At 40.5% G+C, this 14,172-nt stretch overlaps 2 protein-coding genes across 2 annotated transcripts in view; both read right to left on the bottom strand.

Annotated features, from left to right (window-relative positions):
• LOC308296273 (RNA-binding protein Musashi homolog 1-like) overlaps positions 1-14,172 on the bottom strand; it is a gene marked incomplete at both ends in the record, with an annotated part of 340,664 nt that overhangs the window by 67,175 nt on the left and 259,317 nt on the right. The window lies entirely within an intron of this gene.
• LOC308295453 (G2/mitotic-specific cyclin-B2-like) lies at positions 4,644-5,897 on the bottom strand (the record flags this gene model as incomplete). The annotated part of the gene is made up of 1 exon (XM_080738503.1): positions 4,644-5,897. The coding sequence occupies one exon, from the start codon at positions 5,895-5,897 to the stop codon at positions 4,644-4,646; it is 1,254 nt and encodes a 417-aa protein (XP_080594629.1).

Raw genomic sequence — 14,172 nt, 5'->3', positions numbered from 1 at the left:
ATTCTGTCCCATGCTCTACTTCTATACTCAAACTGTTGAAATCTGGACGTTGCTCAACACTGAATGACTCGATGCTTATCTCTTAAAGATGGTGACAGGATGCTTTCAAACTCTCTGTTTTGGCTAATATTCTGTAATCCCAGGTAAACATGTACTGTTAAAATGTACCGTTAAAAATAATATTTTGAGTTCGTATTGATCTGGTTTTAGAACTTGTCAGGGCTGCTATGGTTGAGACAAATGACCTCATTGGTGCCTTTGACAGAAAAGAGCATTGTGACGCTTTATTTGTGGATAGTCTGTTTCTTATTTCTCCAGTAGACTTCTCCAATTGAGGGAGGGTGAGATAATGCCGTTTCAGTGAAGACAAAAAAAAATCCCATAGATCACCAAATGGTCAAAAGTGTATTTTTATTTGTTTTATGCCTTGTTATATGTTGCTTACTTTGACTGACCCTCAGTATGTACACTCTATGCAAAATGTTGCAATAAAAGCATCAGTGCATTTCAAACTCAGTGCCAAATTTCATTTGGTAACGACTAATTGTCAAACATTAAATGTGCATGCTCATTAGCTTTGTCCATATAAGTCAGCATTACTTTGTGGTAAAAGTGAATGTTTATATACTGAAAGCATACAATTGCAAATAACTCTTATAAGGGACATGAAACCCAATAGGCTGATTGGGTGATGTTTCTTCCATCTGTATGACTAGTCATGTGTAATATCCCTGTATTAATATCAGGGATATCTGTGTCACTGAAGTATTGTAGCACAGTGTAGCCTAATGCCTTAATCCTCATTTCATATGTAGGGCTGCACGCTCTACAATTAAAGCATAACCTAAATCCTTGTTTTAGATCTTAAATAATATAACTATGAAATTCAAACATTTTGTCATTGTTTCAACTATCCCTTGTCTTCTCACCATTACACACATATTAGTGTGCAGTGAACAGTGAAGCAAGAAAACGTCAGTAAAGGCAAAATTACAGTTTAGTATCAAGTACTGCATCGGGTGAATTGGTCATATAAATGCTGCATATTTAAAATGTATTAATGACATAAAATAATTAAATCCAGTTACAGCTCTAAACTGCTGTGTATGCTCCCGCTTCCTGCCTTGCAAAGTGTGGGTGTCTGAGCAAAACACAAGAATTAAACATGGAAACTAGTTGGTTTCTCTCATGCTTTGGTTTGTACGAGGTGTCTAGATAGAAACAGAGCACTGGCAAATCTAATAAATTCCATAAATATGAAGAAAAGAAATGTTTAAGAATGAGTGAAAATAACTGATCTACAAGCTCACAACACTGCGACACGTGTGAGGTTGTAGCGTTGTGAGCTTGTAGATCAGCTATTTTCTCTAGTTTGGGTCCCGGGCAAACGTCTAATTTCTCTTTTGGTTCTCAAGCTAAAACGTTTGGGAACCACTGTACTAAAGGTATGTGTTACTAACTACTGTATGTGTGTAACTGTATATATGCAGCAATGGCATTGCCACAAAATACATTTTAATTCAATCATTCTCTTGCCAGGTGAAGATAGCCGCATGGCAGAGGGGTTGTACAAAAAGGTGTGCATTCTTTGCTGCTTAATGACCGGGCCCAGCAACTTGTAGAAGAAGGCTCGGCACGTGAAGGCTACCTGGAGTCGACACTGCAACGTTGTCGTGTTCATGAGCTCATCTCAGACAAAGGCAAGTCCAGCTAAACAGTATAATAATAAATAAATAAATAATCTGTAAATTGAAACTACATAAACCATAGACTGCCGGTATCTCTTTCAACCTTTTGTTGAATTGGAGATCAAAAGAATTATAATCTTTTGGTACATAGAACACCTGTGTTCAAATGGAGCCAATGTAGTTACGGTATTTAGTCACACGCTCTTGTGAACAAAGAATATCTCAAATGAATATAGTGCCTTTCTACTTACAGAAGTTTTGGTCATAAAAGGTTTCCACCCGACAGTGATGACACAAGAATCTTACCAACATATAACGTTTCCCTGTGTTGTGTCTTTCAGGGCATCGTCCGTGTTCCAGCTCCCTGCCAGTACGCCTGGATGACCACCTCTTCTACCTTTAACCCTGATGTTGTTCAGTTTGACACTACCAGCCTTAAACCTGTCCTGTGAGCCCAGAAGACACTGCTGTGGCCTGCCTTCCGGCAGTCATTTTTGACGTTGTATATCTATTTTGTTCATTATTGATGGTATGTCAACAGTAGCTATTAGCAAGTGATACATACCATCCTATATTAAAATTAGAAATGCACCCTGTCGAGGTAGCAACTTGCGCCTAGCGCACAAGTAGGCCATGCACACAAGTAGGCCCTGCACAAATAGGCCATACAGTATATGGCCTTCTTGTGCGCAAGCAGAGCGTGCCATGAGGTGTGCGCTGCAATGGCGATGCCAATGACATCACCACTGGCATCACCAGGAATACTGGTCCCTCATTGTGATGACGTTGCCAGAGATGATGGTCCCTGATTGAGCTACGGTCTTAAACAAGAGAGGACACCGACATACATACTGTACATACCCAGCCAATCGCAGTACTTGCTTGCGCAAGTAATTAACTGATCAACCAATATACCCAATTCCAAAATATGGGCATATACTGATGACATAAGGGATCTCCTTATACAGGCATATATGTATAAATAAAAATAAAATACAATGTACTGTACAGTACAGTGCAACTAATGTACCGGTATATGTTTTGTCTGTTTACCTCCTCACTTTTCACCTTGTCAGAAAGTAGAACTGCCAGTGCCATTGCTACAGCATGATAAGTTACACCTCAAAAGTTGAATGTAGTATGAAGAAGTCTTCTTTTTAAAGAGTTTTTTACTTTTTCTATATGTCTATGGCACCCCGGCCGTCTTTAATAAATAATGACACATTTAAAGACTGACTTGTATTGAATGTTCTGGTGATCACTTTGGCTGCAGAATTTTGGATGAGCAGGAGTCTTAAACTGTTTTTATTTTAGATCATCTAGAAAAGAGGGCATTACAGTAATCTAACCTGTTGAAGGCATGTACCAGATTATCAGCATCAGATTGAGACATACGCACTTACCTTTGATATATTAATGGTCAAATTCTGTGATGCAACTGATATGTTTTTTGATGATGCCAAGTAGGAAACGATACCCACGCCCCCATTAACCCTGATCATTATCTCCTCCCCCCATTACTTTACCTATTATAATTCAAATTTCTCTATTCCATCCCAATAAATGAAACACCCACTTTTTGTTTTGTTTTGATATTTGATAAGAATCTTCCCCCTACTATTCTGTACCTCATAGTGTTTGGCCAAATGATGGACACTACCTCATAATAGGCCTACTGTACCTTGTGATATTATGTAAATAATGGAGAAAGGAAACCCAAATGAAAGTTGTTTCTGTACCTTTGGCGATAGTTGGCGTGTTTTTTCCCCATAAAAGACTTGATCAGTGAAATTCATATCAGTGAAACATATTTTCATCCCCACTAGATTATCTTCATAATTGAACCTTTAACACCATGTATGTATGATCATTGATGAGGCATATTCTTATTCCTTGACCTGTATTGATCCTGCAGAGGAAGTTCATTTGTCAGGTTTGGTTCCGTTATAGAGTATTTCTTTATAGGCCATTTTGTTTTCACAGAATATTTCCACAGACCATTTCTTGCATGAAACTCTGCAGAGGAATGGACTACTGTAGGCTAGCTGTGTGTGCAATGCTTCCCTATCCACTGAACAACACTGGCAGTGTCACTAACTCTGACTCACTGACTCAAAAGCTTGAGCCCTGCAAATTGAGAAAGTATGAATTGTCAGCTGCACATATGACGTTGCACTGTGACATACTGTACATATTTACCAATGATGGCTGCGAATGGAATTATTGCATACTTTTACTCTTTAGGCATAGGGAATGTGTTCATGATGACAATTATGTGAGATTACCAAATAAACATGTAATGAATTTTGACTTATATTATTGACTTGACTCGTACATTTTTCCTTAGTTGCAAGTGAATCCATTGCTTGATTTGTTTCAGTGATTTAGAGTTGCATGAGAGTGACAGTCTGTGTGTTCTATGTATGTTATGAGGAGGATCCCTTATAATTTAAATAAACAAGCATCCCAATCTCTGTATAAAACACAGTTGCTGACAATCTCCTCCATTCCATAACCTCATTTTGTCATTCAAAAACATTCAACAAGGCTAGCTTTATAAATAAATAATAATCCCAGCAGAAACCCATGTGAGTAATGAACAGACTGAAAAGAAAATGTATTTAGTCATTTAACCCAGACATAAGTCTCAGGTGTGGATAGATGGCACTTTAGACATTATTAATCAAGTCACACCATTTAGAGCAAAGTGTCAGAAGAAAAAACCCTTGGTAAATAGAAACTGAAAAGGCTGCATAAACAATAACACGTTTTAATGAATTAATGATTTAATGAATGCATATTGAATATATATATACACATGAATGAATGAATAATTTAATATGAATAGACATGGATATTTACAGAATTTACACAGATAGATATTTACAAATGAGACCACAATATGTACAACAGACATTTACAAATGAGACCACTATGTACAACAACACAGCATCACTATTGCACATCAGGGGAGCTGTCCAGCAGAAGCAGCAGCCAGGTTCTTAACACAGCAGGCGACTGCAGCTCAGGAATGCGGGCAATGTTCATCAACGTGCTCTGTGAGTATTTGTTCCTCACAGTCTGGAACGATGTCTTCCCCTCGTTGACAACAACTAAGATATGGGCAATGTGCTGCACGATTGGCTTTAGGTGAGCCTCGTCATATGTTGTGTAGTACTGCTCTGTAGGAGTCCACGGCAGGCCATCCAGCAGCAGCTGGGAGAGGCAGAGGGAGGCAGCAGCGATCTCAGAGGGCCGGTAGTGAACCATATTGTAGTCAAGGAGAGTCAACTCCATCAGATACTTGGCCAGCGTGTGTCCCTCCACAGTACAGTCTGCAGCCTTGGAAGCTCTCCTGAGGAAGTGCAACGGCAGCGGGTGTCCCAGGTCAAAGTTGAGGGACCTCAATATGATCCGCTCCGTCTGTTTAATCTGAGCGGTTGTGTAGGTGTTGTCGGTGATGTTAGCAAAGTCCTGTACCCCTGGGGCAGCAATACTCCGGGTCTCCTCGTACTTCGAGGCCAGCAGCATCGCAGTGACACCGACAAGCTGGAGCTTCTCTCGTGAAACAGGCTGAACTTGCAGAAAACGATCCAAGATAGCAACTGTGAGATACAGCGTTTCCTGCAGCAGCTGGAATGTGTAATGAACCGTGATCAGCCAGTTGATTAGGATAGCTCGCATGCGTGGCGTTATTTTGTAGCCCTGCATGTAGCCGGGTCGCACAGCCTGCTGTACCTCGAGCTCCATTAGATGTGCATAAATGTCTTTGACATAATCAGAACATAGCTCAGGCATGTCCGAGTCCCCTGCATCAATGTCTGGAACAGTCAAAGGAGCGACTCGAGGAGGGGCCTCAACTCTGTCCGGCTTTGACTGGGTAACAGCAGTCACTTTCAGGAGCTTTGCGGTGGTGTCATCTCCAGTCTCGCATTTTAGTGTGTCTACGTCGCAGGTGGCTAACCTCTTTCTTCTCCTAGGCGTGCCTTGGACTGTCTCCCACTGTGGCAGCTTGCCCTTCGACAGTCCTGACGGGATGTTGACGCAGTGTGCAGCCAGTTTCATCCTCGAATTGTCCCAGACCCCTGGGAGGACTCTGATGTGACCCACACAAGCGCCAACGGTCAGTTGTTGTGGTCTGTTTTCCTTGTCGTCGTTAGCCGCCTTGTTGTTGCTGGCAACGTATGAACGCTCTGCAAGTGCAGCCATGTTGTCCAGAATAATGTTGAACTCCACGAAGACTGTTAATCAGTCTCTAACCCTGACCGAAGTGTCAATGAATTCTAAAGCTGCTAAAAGGCAGTGAGTGAACTTGAATTGTGAAGCTGCTGAAAGGCAGTGGTGATCCAGTGAAGTAGTCTCGATGCTCCTCCAACACTGAATGACGCTCAGCTTCAAACTCCGTTTATTTATACCCGACGCGCGGCGTCGCGCTTTGGCCGTTTCAAAAACCGCGCGTCCGCCTATGAGCGCGTCGCGCGTGAAGCCGTGCGCAAACGCGCGTCCAATGAGCGCGTCGTCCGTGTTGGCACGTCAGCAACAGGAATATTTGACACGCCTACCGAGCTGATGCTAATGCTAAGCTAACCGTTAACAGATGCTAACCATAGATGCTAACAGAGCTAACCGCTACACAATTACTGGCAGATCTGGTGTTGGTCTTTGCACAGGTGTGTGGTAGAATACTCTATTACTGGATCCGACGGTAAGGATCCATTTGCATGGTTCCATTTGAGTACTCTATGTGAAATAAATGATTTACATTAGTCTCTGTTTGTTTATTTTATTTTCTCCTAACCATAGGCCTATCTACTGCATAGTAGCCTACTGTGTTCTGTCATTCAATGTTAGATACCTCAATGGTTTCCTGTGTAAATAAGCCAAGTGCTTAATTCCTAGGATCTCCTTTTAGTTGACCTTGTACCAGTGAACTGTACCGTCATGAAACTACTTTTTTCTACGCAAACTTCTAATAAAGTCTTCAATCAATCAATCAATCAATCAATCAATCAATAAATCAAACATTGTAGATTGGTGTCCCAGTGCCAGAGAAAACGTTTATCAAGGGGATCAGTGGTCTAGTGCAGTGGTTTTCAAACTGACGACGGCACCCCCAAATCATTTTGGGGGTCCTCAGTTGATTAACTCAATGTGCAACATCTCTAAAATGACAATTGAAGGACTTGACAAATTAAACATCGGCCAAATTGTCAAATATTAGAGGCAGAAATTGTGAAAATAGCTGATCTACATGCTCACAATGTCTCATGAAGATCTGCTATTTTCACAAAATGTAATGCCTCAACTCTAGTGTATGTCAAAGCTTTAGAATCAGTGTTGGACTGTTGTATTCTATTATTCCATTCCAAGTTGCAACAGTGATAGTGTTGAGTAAATATGTTGGGTAACTCTTAAATTAAAGGTCGGATCTATAATGCAATGTCTTGGTCAGTTTACAAGTGTCTTTTTGTAATTAGACACTTTATAACTATTAACTACCTTATAGTTATAATGTGCTGTTCAGCTGACCCTATCATGCATTATGTAGTGCCAAAGCTCTTCACCAGAATGCCTTTTAAAGAAAAGTCTTCATTAGTTGGCTAAGAACTCAAATTGTACATCCACAGAAAAACAGATGGAAAAAAGGGCATCAACCTCTGAATGATGCATGAACTATACTAAATTTTAAGATTGTTTTTCCCCATAGCGATTACTCACCCAATGGAGACATGAATGAATGTATTATTTAGTTGTTTTTTGTGCCAATAATTTGAGGAGACTCCACAGGGAACCACTGCTGGACATCACATTTTTGACAAATCTCCATGAATTCAAGTCTCCATGGGCTGAGTAATCTATAGAATCTTTCATCTTTTTTTGGGTGAACTACTCCTTTAACAGAGATTTCCGTTATTCATCACATCCCTGGTGGTCTACTGGTTACTCTCCTGTAGGATAAAAATGCTGAACAAAAAACTCCATTTCCTTCAGGCTTGATGCTAGACGGTGGCAGTGACAGTGTTGTTTGTGAAGGACATCCAGCATGGTTCTGAAGAGGGCAGCCTGAGACCACTGGACATAATCCACTACTACATCAATGGAGCTCCCACTCTGGAGGACCTGACCCAGACTGCTATAGCTCTCTGCCAGACACCTCACACTCAAGGCAACACGGTAGTGAAATAACAATAATCATTTGATGCTTTGACTGTCATTCCTGTCATTAAAGGGGTGTGTGTTTTTGTGAGAAAAAAATCAAGTGAAAACGTTAAAGCTCTGTTGTATATTTTAATAGTAATCATTGCTATAGACTAGAGTATTAGAAACACATTTCAGCAGCAGAGGGTGAACCCCACAACAAAATGGTATGAGCCTCAATTTGATAGTGTTCCGGTGTTCCCGTTGCAGTTTTGTCTAATTATGTTTCACTTCGTCCTGTATCCTGTATGAGACCTCTCTACTGATTGAATAAAAATGATCAAACTTTATTTTCTGTTTACTAAAGAGCGAGAGACACGAGGAGACCTGTTACCTAACAAACACGCTGTAGCAATGAAGGCTAATATACAGTAGAGCAGTCGTTCTCAACCTTTTCAGGCCGCGACCCCCAAAATAATCTGAGAATGTTAATTACAATTTTACCGGCAGGTATTAAAAGGGTCTTAAAATTCCTTAAATTCTCACTTTTTAAATGTGCAGATACCTCCATACACTTATACTGTATGTTGGTTTATTTACTGTTGAGTGAGAAAACAATGTCTCACATTAAGCTAATCATCAGGGGACCCCCCAAAAGAATTGGGGGACCCCCTTGGGTTGAGACTGTACTATTGCACTAAAACAAGTGCTTTCAAGTGTTGTCTCGCACACTTGGAACACCTTACAGGCTTCGCTTATAGCTCTCTTGTTCCAAAAATGTTCCCCAAGGTCGCTTTCAGTTTTATATATCAAGCTTGGTCAATCGAAATTATACCTGTTTTAATTGATGTTGATAATCATGTCATAAAAGGTTCTCTTAATCATGTTATTTTATTCATTCAAAAGAGGGTCAAAGTCCTCAGTGTGTCTTCCGAGATTTAAGTAAAGGAAGAAAATTAAATCAGTAGTAACATTGAACCACATCTGATCCACATGTCCCTAGGTTCTCGTGGTGAGGAACAGGCAGCCTTCTAGCATCACTGAGGGCTCTCGGCATGGGCTTGCCGGGTCTGGAGCCTGATGATTTGACCCTGTTCATGGCTTTTTTGTTGGTGTCTGCTGGTAAGACATGCACACACACACACACACGCACACACGCAAGCAAGCACACACATGCACACAGTCTCAAGCGACTTGTAAGAGCTTGAGATGCAACGCTTTGTGAGTCTGTAGAACAGCTACTGTATTTGTGCTGTTCTTTTTGCTTTTTTTAACTGCATTGGATCACAAACAGTTTTTCCATTTTTGCAGATGCAAAACTGCAGATGCAACTTTGTGGCCAACAGAACCAACCAAGAGTAAAGGTCTACTTTTGCCTCATTTTATAGGCCTAGATTTTCCTTAAAACATATACCTGTACACTCAGAGAAGCCAACCACACTCCAAACATAAAAAATAAATGGGGAGCCGTTTATATGTCTTGAGCACAAAATGAACAAGAACTAACTAAAAACCGGCTTTATGGCAACACCACTATTGTATGCAAATTTAGAGATTATACTGTACGTTGGATAAACATTGTGTTGCAGCTTGAAATGTACTTCTTTGGCTCTATTTGAAATGCAATATTTGTGAGGAAGGGGCCATGATTTTTACATTTTTCCATGTTATGTCCACAAGAATTACTTTATATAATAATCTCTAATTTTGTGGGTCTCACCCTCTCCTCTTAACACTGCTTATCTAGTGATGATGCGCTTTGTGTGGGATGTTTATCTATCAATATTTCCTTAAGTTAAAAACACCTGAGGTGTAAATAAACTAAGCTTTAAATGCAGTCTCCTCCTCCTAGATTCTCTCTGGTTTGACAGATTCAGCACCATGGACAGTGACAGGGTCAGAGAGCAGAATCGTTCACTTTGGGGATTTCACAGAAACTTAAAGCTCATTTCAGATGAAATGTATTAAGTTAGCCTGTATCCTCCTGCCATCTTCTGAATGACATAGATGTGTCTGGAATGCAGCCGCAGCTAAGATATCACTTTCAACTATATAGGACACGTATTACCAGTTGCATCTGCATCTGTCCTATTCCTTTACACTGTAGTGTAATGCTTTGAAGAAAATACTGTAATCTAAACTCACTCCAACTCCTGCATTGTGTTCAGGAAATCAATATTAAAAGTGTGGGAGTGGGGATGTTTCATGATCATAGCATAAAGGTGATGACCATTTTCTTGTAATCTTATGGGCTTTTCTGAGCCTTAGTTTGATAGGTACAGTGGAGAGAACAGAAAGCATGGAGCGGGGGAGCGACATGCAGCAAATGGTCCAGCCGTCCGGGAATAGAACCAAGGACTCAGTACTGCAGTGCATTGACGTTCTCAGTCACTTGGTTAAGTTGCTTTTGAGAGGTTCTAACCGCTACTACATCTGGTTTTGTCTGTATGTATGTATCTCTGTCCCACACAGGACTCATTGTCCAAGCATCGGGCACACTTAATGAAATTAACTCATAAAGGGCACCATTCACTTCACACTGGGTGTGATTTCTTTATATCTTTACGTCATACTAATGCATAAGCATCATGGTCATCAAATATGTGCTTTTGATCACAGACAACACTGTGTCACTTTTTTGGCTTAAATAGTTATGCTATATTATGTTTCAAAAATATGACATATTCTGTTTCCCCAAAAATGCTGTACTGTGCTACAAAATCATACCACTATACACTGACTGTAGCCAGAAATAAGCCCTAGGAAAGAAAAACATACCGAAAGGGGGGCACTGTCATCATAATAATATACCGGTATGTAAAAAAAAAAGGTATTTAGCTATCTGCTATAAACATGATAGTGAAGACAGATGTATTCATTGTTATGTTGTGTGTTGTCCAGCTGTCTTGGTTGTGTTTGTAGTTTCTGTGCTGTTTGGTCACTCTTGCTCTCCCTTTTGTCTGACAGGCTTTGTCCTCTGAACACGTGTTCTGTGGTGTTCCAGTCAGGAGTCGTTCTCTTGTGAAGATAGACCATACCATGTGGAGCCAACAGAGGTGAAATGGTTGACTTCAGTGAGAAGCTCAGCTATCTGACAGTAAGACACACACATGCACGCACGCACACGCACGCACACACACACACACACACACACACACACACACACACACACACACACACACACACACACACACGCTTTGTTTACAAGAGATGCCAAAATGAACATACAAAGACAATTTTTACTAAATATCAGCTCAGAGAAGCCCACACCCTCCAAACCTTCCACAACAGTTCCCAGTTTTGATTATTAAATCAGTAACTGTTGTACAGAATTTCACAGAGGCCTTGAAGGCCATGGCGGCCGTGGCCCCTCAGTTTGACCTTATGCCCTTCATAAAATTACATAGGCCACACAGATCAGTATTATTATTATTTTTTTAAACATTATGTTTATTTATTTTTTTATTTTTTTGACGAAAAAAACAGAACAACATTCACATGGCAATAAAAAGACTACTTACAGACAAGACATGAAAATAAAAAGAAACGAATACAACACCGTACAGAAAACAAACAAAATACCTGACATTTACACAACATCTTTGGCTGCTACAGTATGTCTCTTAATGCATTCATGAGAATTGAGAACTGTTGATTGTCTTTATTTCACAGAACATATTCTTCCACTTTTAGATTCTTGGATTATCCTAAAATAATGATGCAAATGATGAATGAATGAATTGAGTTTTAAGTATAATTGTTGCAGGGACTTGCATAGAAAAAATACCATGACAGTATTTACTTTGTAAATCTATTTGTCTTGGGTAATTGATTACATTAAAAGTGAACTTTAGAGAAAACTGCTGCGCCCTTGTTTGTCCTTTGTCTTGGTTTAACTGCAGGTGCAGAGGTCTGGAGGAAATGAAGGAAGGCTGGTAGAGGACTCGCTCACTGCATATATACTTAAGGAATACTCCTTAGACTGAGACTTAAATATAATTTATTTTATTTTTAGCCCATAGTGTTCAGGTGCTCAGTGCTCAGTTAGAAGACAACCAGGCCTCAGACCATCGAGGCCCACCGAGGCCCTCAGACCTCAAGGCCCTCAGGCCTCAGACCATCGAGGCCCAGGCCGACCCAGGCCCAACGAGACTCGGCGACAGACCAGACCGGGAAGAAAAGATGCCGGGGCAAACGAGGCTCGAGACAACCTAAGACGATCCAACCGACGACCCAAGGGCAGGGACTGATCTACAACATGTCGGACAGTCCCCTTTCAGCCCCTGAACAAAGCCTCCTCAATAAAGGTCTGTCTTATGTACCCACTCCCAAACTTGACTTAAAGTTGAAATGTTTAAATTCTATAGATCAATCAAACTAAAGTATTTCTATAGAAAAGACAATGTGCAAGTATATTCACCATCCAACGCTCCCCCCTTGAGAGTCAAAAGTAAATTTTGTCCTCCAGTCAATAACTCTACCATTGATACTTTCATCAAATTGGTAGATAAAGATATTGACAATCTAACAAAGACCAACAATCAGAGAGATGTGGGGAAAACGGAACGTGATATGCTTATAGCATTATCCAAAAATCATGATGCAATTTATCGTCCAGCTGATAAAGGTTGTGGTCTATGTTTTCTAAATAGAACAGACTATGTCAATGAAGCTCTGTCTCAACTGTCTAACACTTCATGTTATGTGAAATTGGACAAAGATCCTACGGTTACCTATAAGAAAGAAATTGGCAGCTTCCTCCAAGATTCAATGCTAGCGGGCTGTATAACACAAGCAGAGTGTAAATTCCTAACTAAAGATAATCCTTCAGTACCTCTTTTTTACTGTGTTCCTAAAATTCACAAATCTCTTACTCACCCTCCAGGCAGACCTATAGTGGCGTCCAATGACAGCCTTACAGAGCCCCTCTCACAGTTTGTTGATCGCCATACGAGACCCATTGTAACCAAATTACCCTCTTATTTAAGAGACACAGGAGACTTTATTCAACAGCTTTCTGAGGTAAATATTCCTAATCCCACAGCCGAAATATTTTTGGTTACCCTAGATGTGGTCTCCCTTTACACAAATATTCCCCATGATTTAGGCATGGAAGCCTTAAGATTTTTTCTAGACTTTAGGGATGAACTGATACCTCCGACCAACTTTTTGGTGGAAATGACATCCATGATTCTGCACAAAAACTATTTCCTATTTGAAAATGGCTACTATCTTCAACTGCAGGGGGCACCCATGGGTTCAGCGTTCAGTCCAGATTATGCAGGCATTGCTCTGGGCTTTCTAGAACATAATTCAGTATGGCACAATAATCCCTTTACTCTTAACATGTTGTTATTTAAGAGATACATTGATGACATTATTCTCATCTGGCAGGGAAATGAGGAAGAGCTACATTGATTTGTGTCCTATCTTAATGATCTGTCCCCCACCATCAAATTTAACATGGAGTTTAACAGAAGTGAAATCCCATTTCTAGACACCCTTGTACTTCTACGGGAAGGTACATGTAAACTGTCCACCACTCTTTACACCAAACCTACAGATAAGAACAGTACACCCCCCCGCTTTGAAGAAAGGGTTACCCTATTCTCAATTCGTCAGATTGAAACGAATCTGCAGTAGTCAGTCAGACTTTGAAAAAGAGAGAGATGTCATGTACAGACATTTTGTTGAGAGAGGTTATCCTAAAAAATGGCTTGACTCTGCTTTAACTAAATTGGACAATCCAAATCAGGTTCCACAGACCAAAAAGAAATATTTGTGTGCCTGCATCACTACTTATTAAGTAACCCATTAAGCAGTGACATACGCAGCACCATAGAGAAACATTGGCATGTGTTGTCAGTTGATCCTGAATGTGCCAAACTCTTTACTGACCCTCCTCTCTTCTCCAATTATAGATCTCAGAGCATCAGAGACTATATGGTGAAAGCAGACTGCTACATTCCCCCCCAGCAACAGACGGGGAGACTGGATGGAGTCACCGGCTTCTACCCTTGTCTACATTGTGTAGCTTGTAAATATTCCAAGAAGCTGAACACATTTAAGAGTGCAGTCACTAACAAACAGTATACTATCAAACAATTTGTGAACTGCAGTACCTCTAATGTAGTTTACATGATTTACTGTAAATGCAATCTCCAGTATGTTGGAAAGACTTCCAGACCAGTCCGCACACGCATTATAGAACATATGAGTGCCATCAGACGCAAGGATATCAAATCCCCTGTTGCCAGACATTTTATGGAAGCCGGTCACTCCATAGCAGATCTGTCATTCACAGTTATTGAACAAGTAAAAAAATCTAGAAGAGGTGGTGATCTAG

This window comes from Nannobrachium achirus, assembly GCF_963921795.1.
Source record: "Nannobrachium achirus genome assembly, chromosome: 12".
Lineage (NCBI taxonomy): Eukaryota > Metazoa > Chordata > Actinopteri > Myctophiformes > Myctophidae > Nannobrachium > Nannobrachium achirus.
Note: the sequence above shows the minus strand (reverse complement) of the source record. Positions and strands in the feature narration are given on the sequence as shown.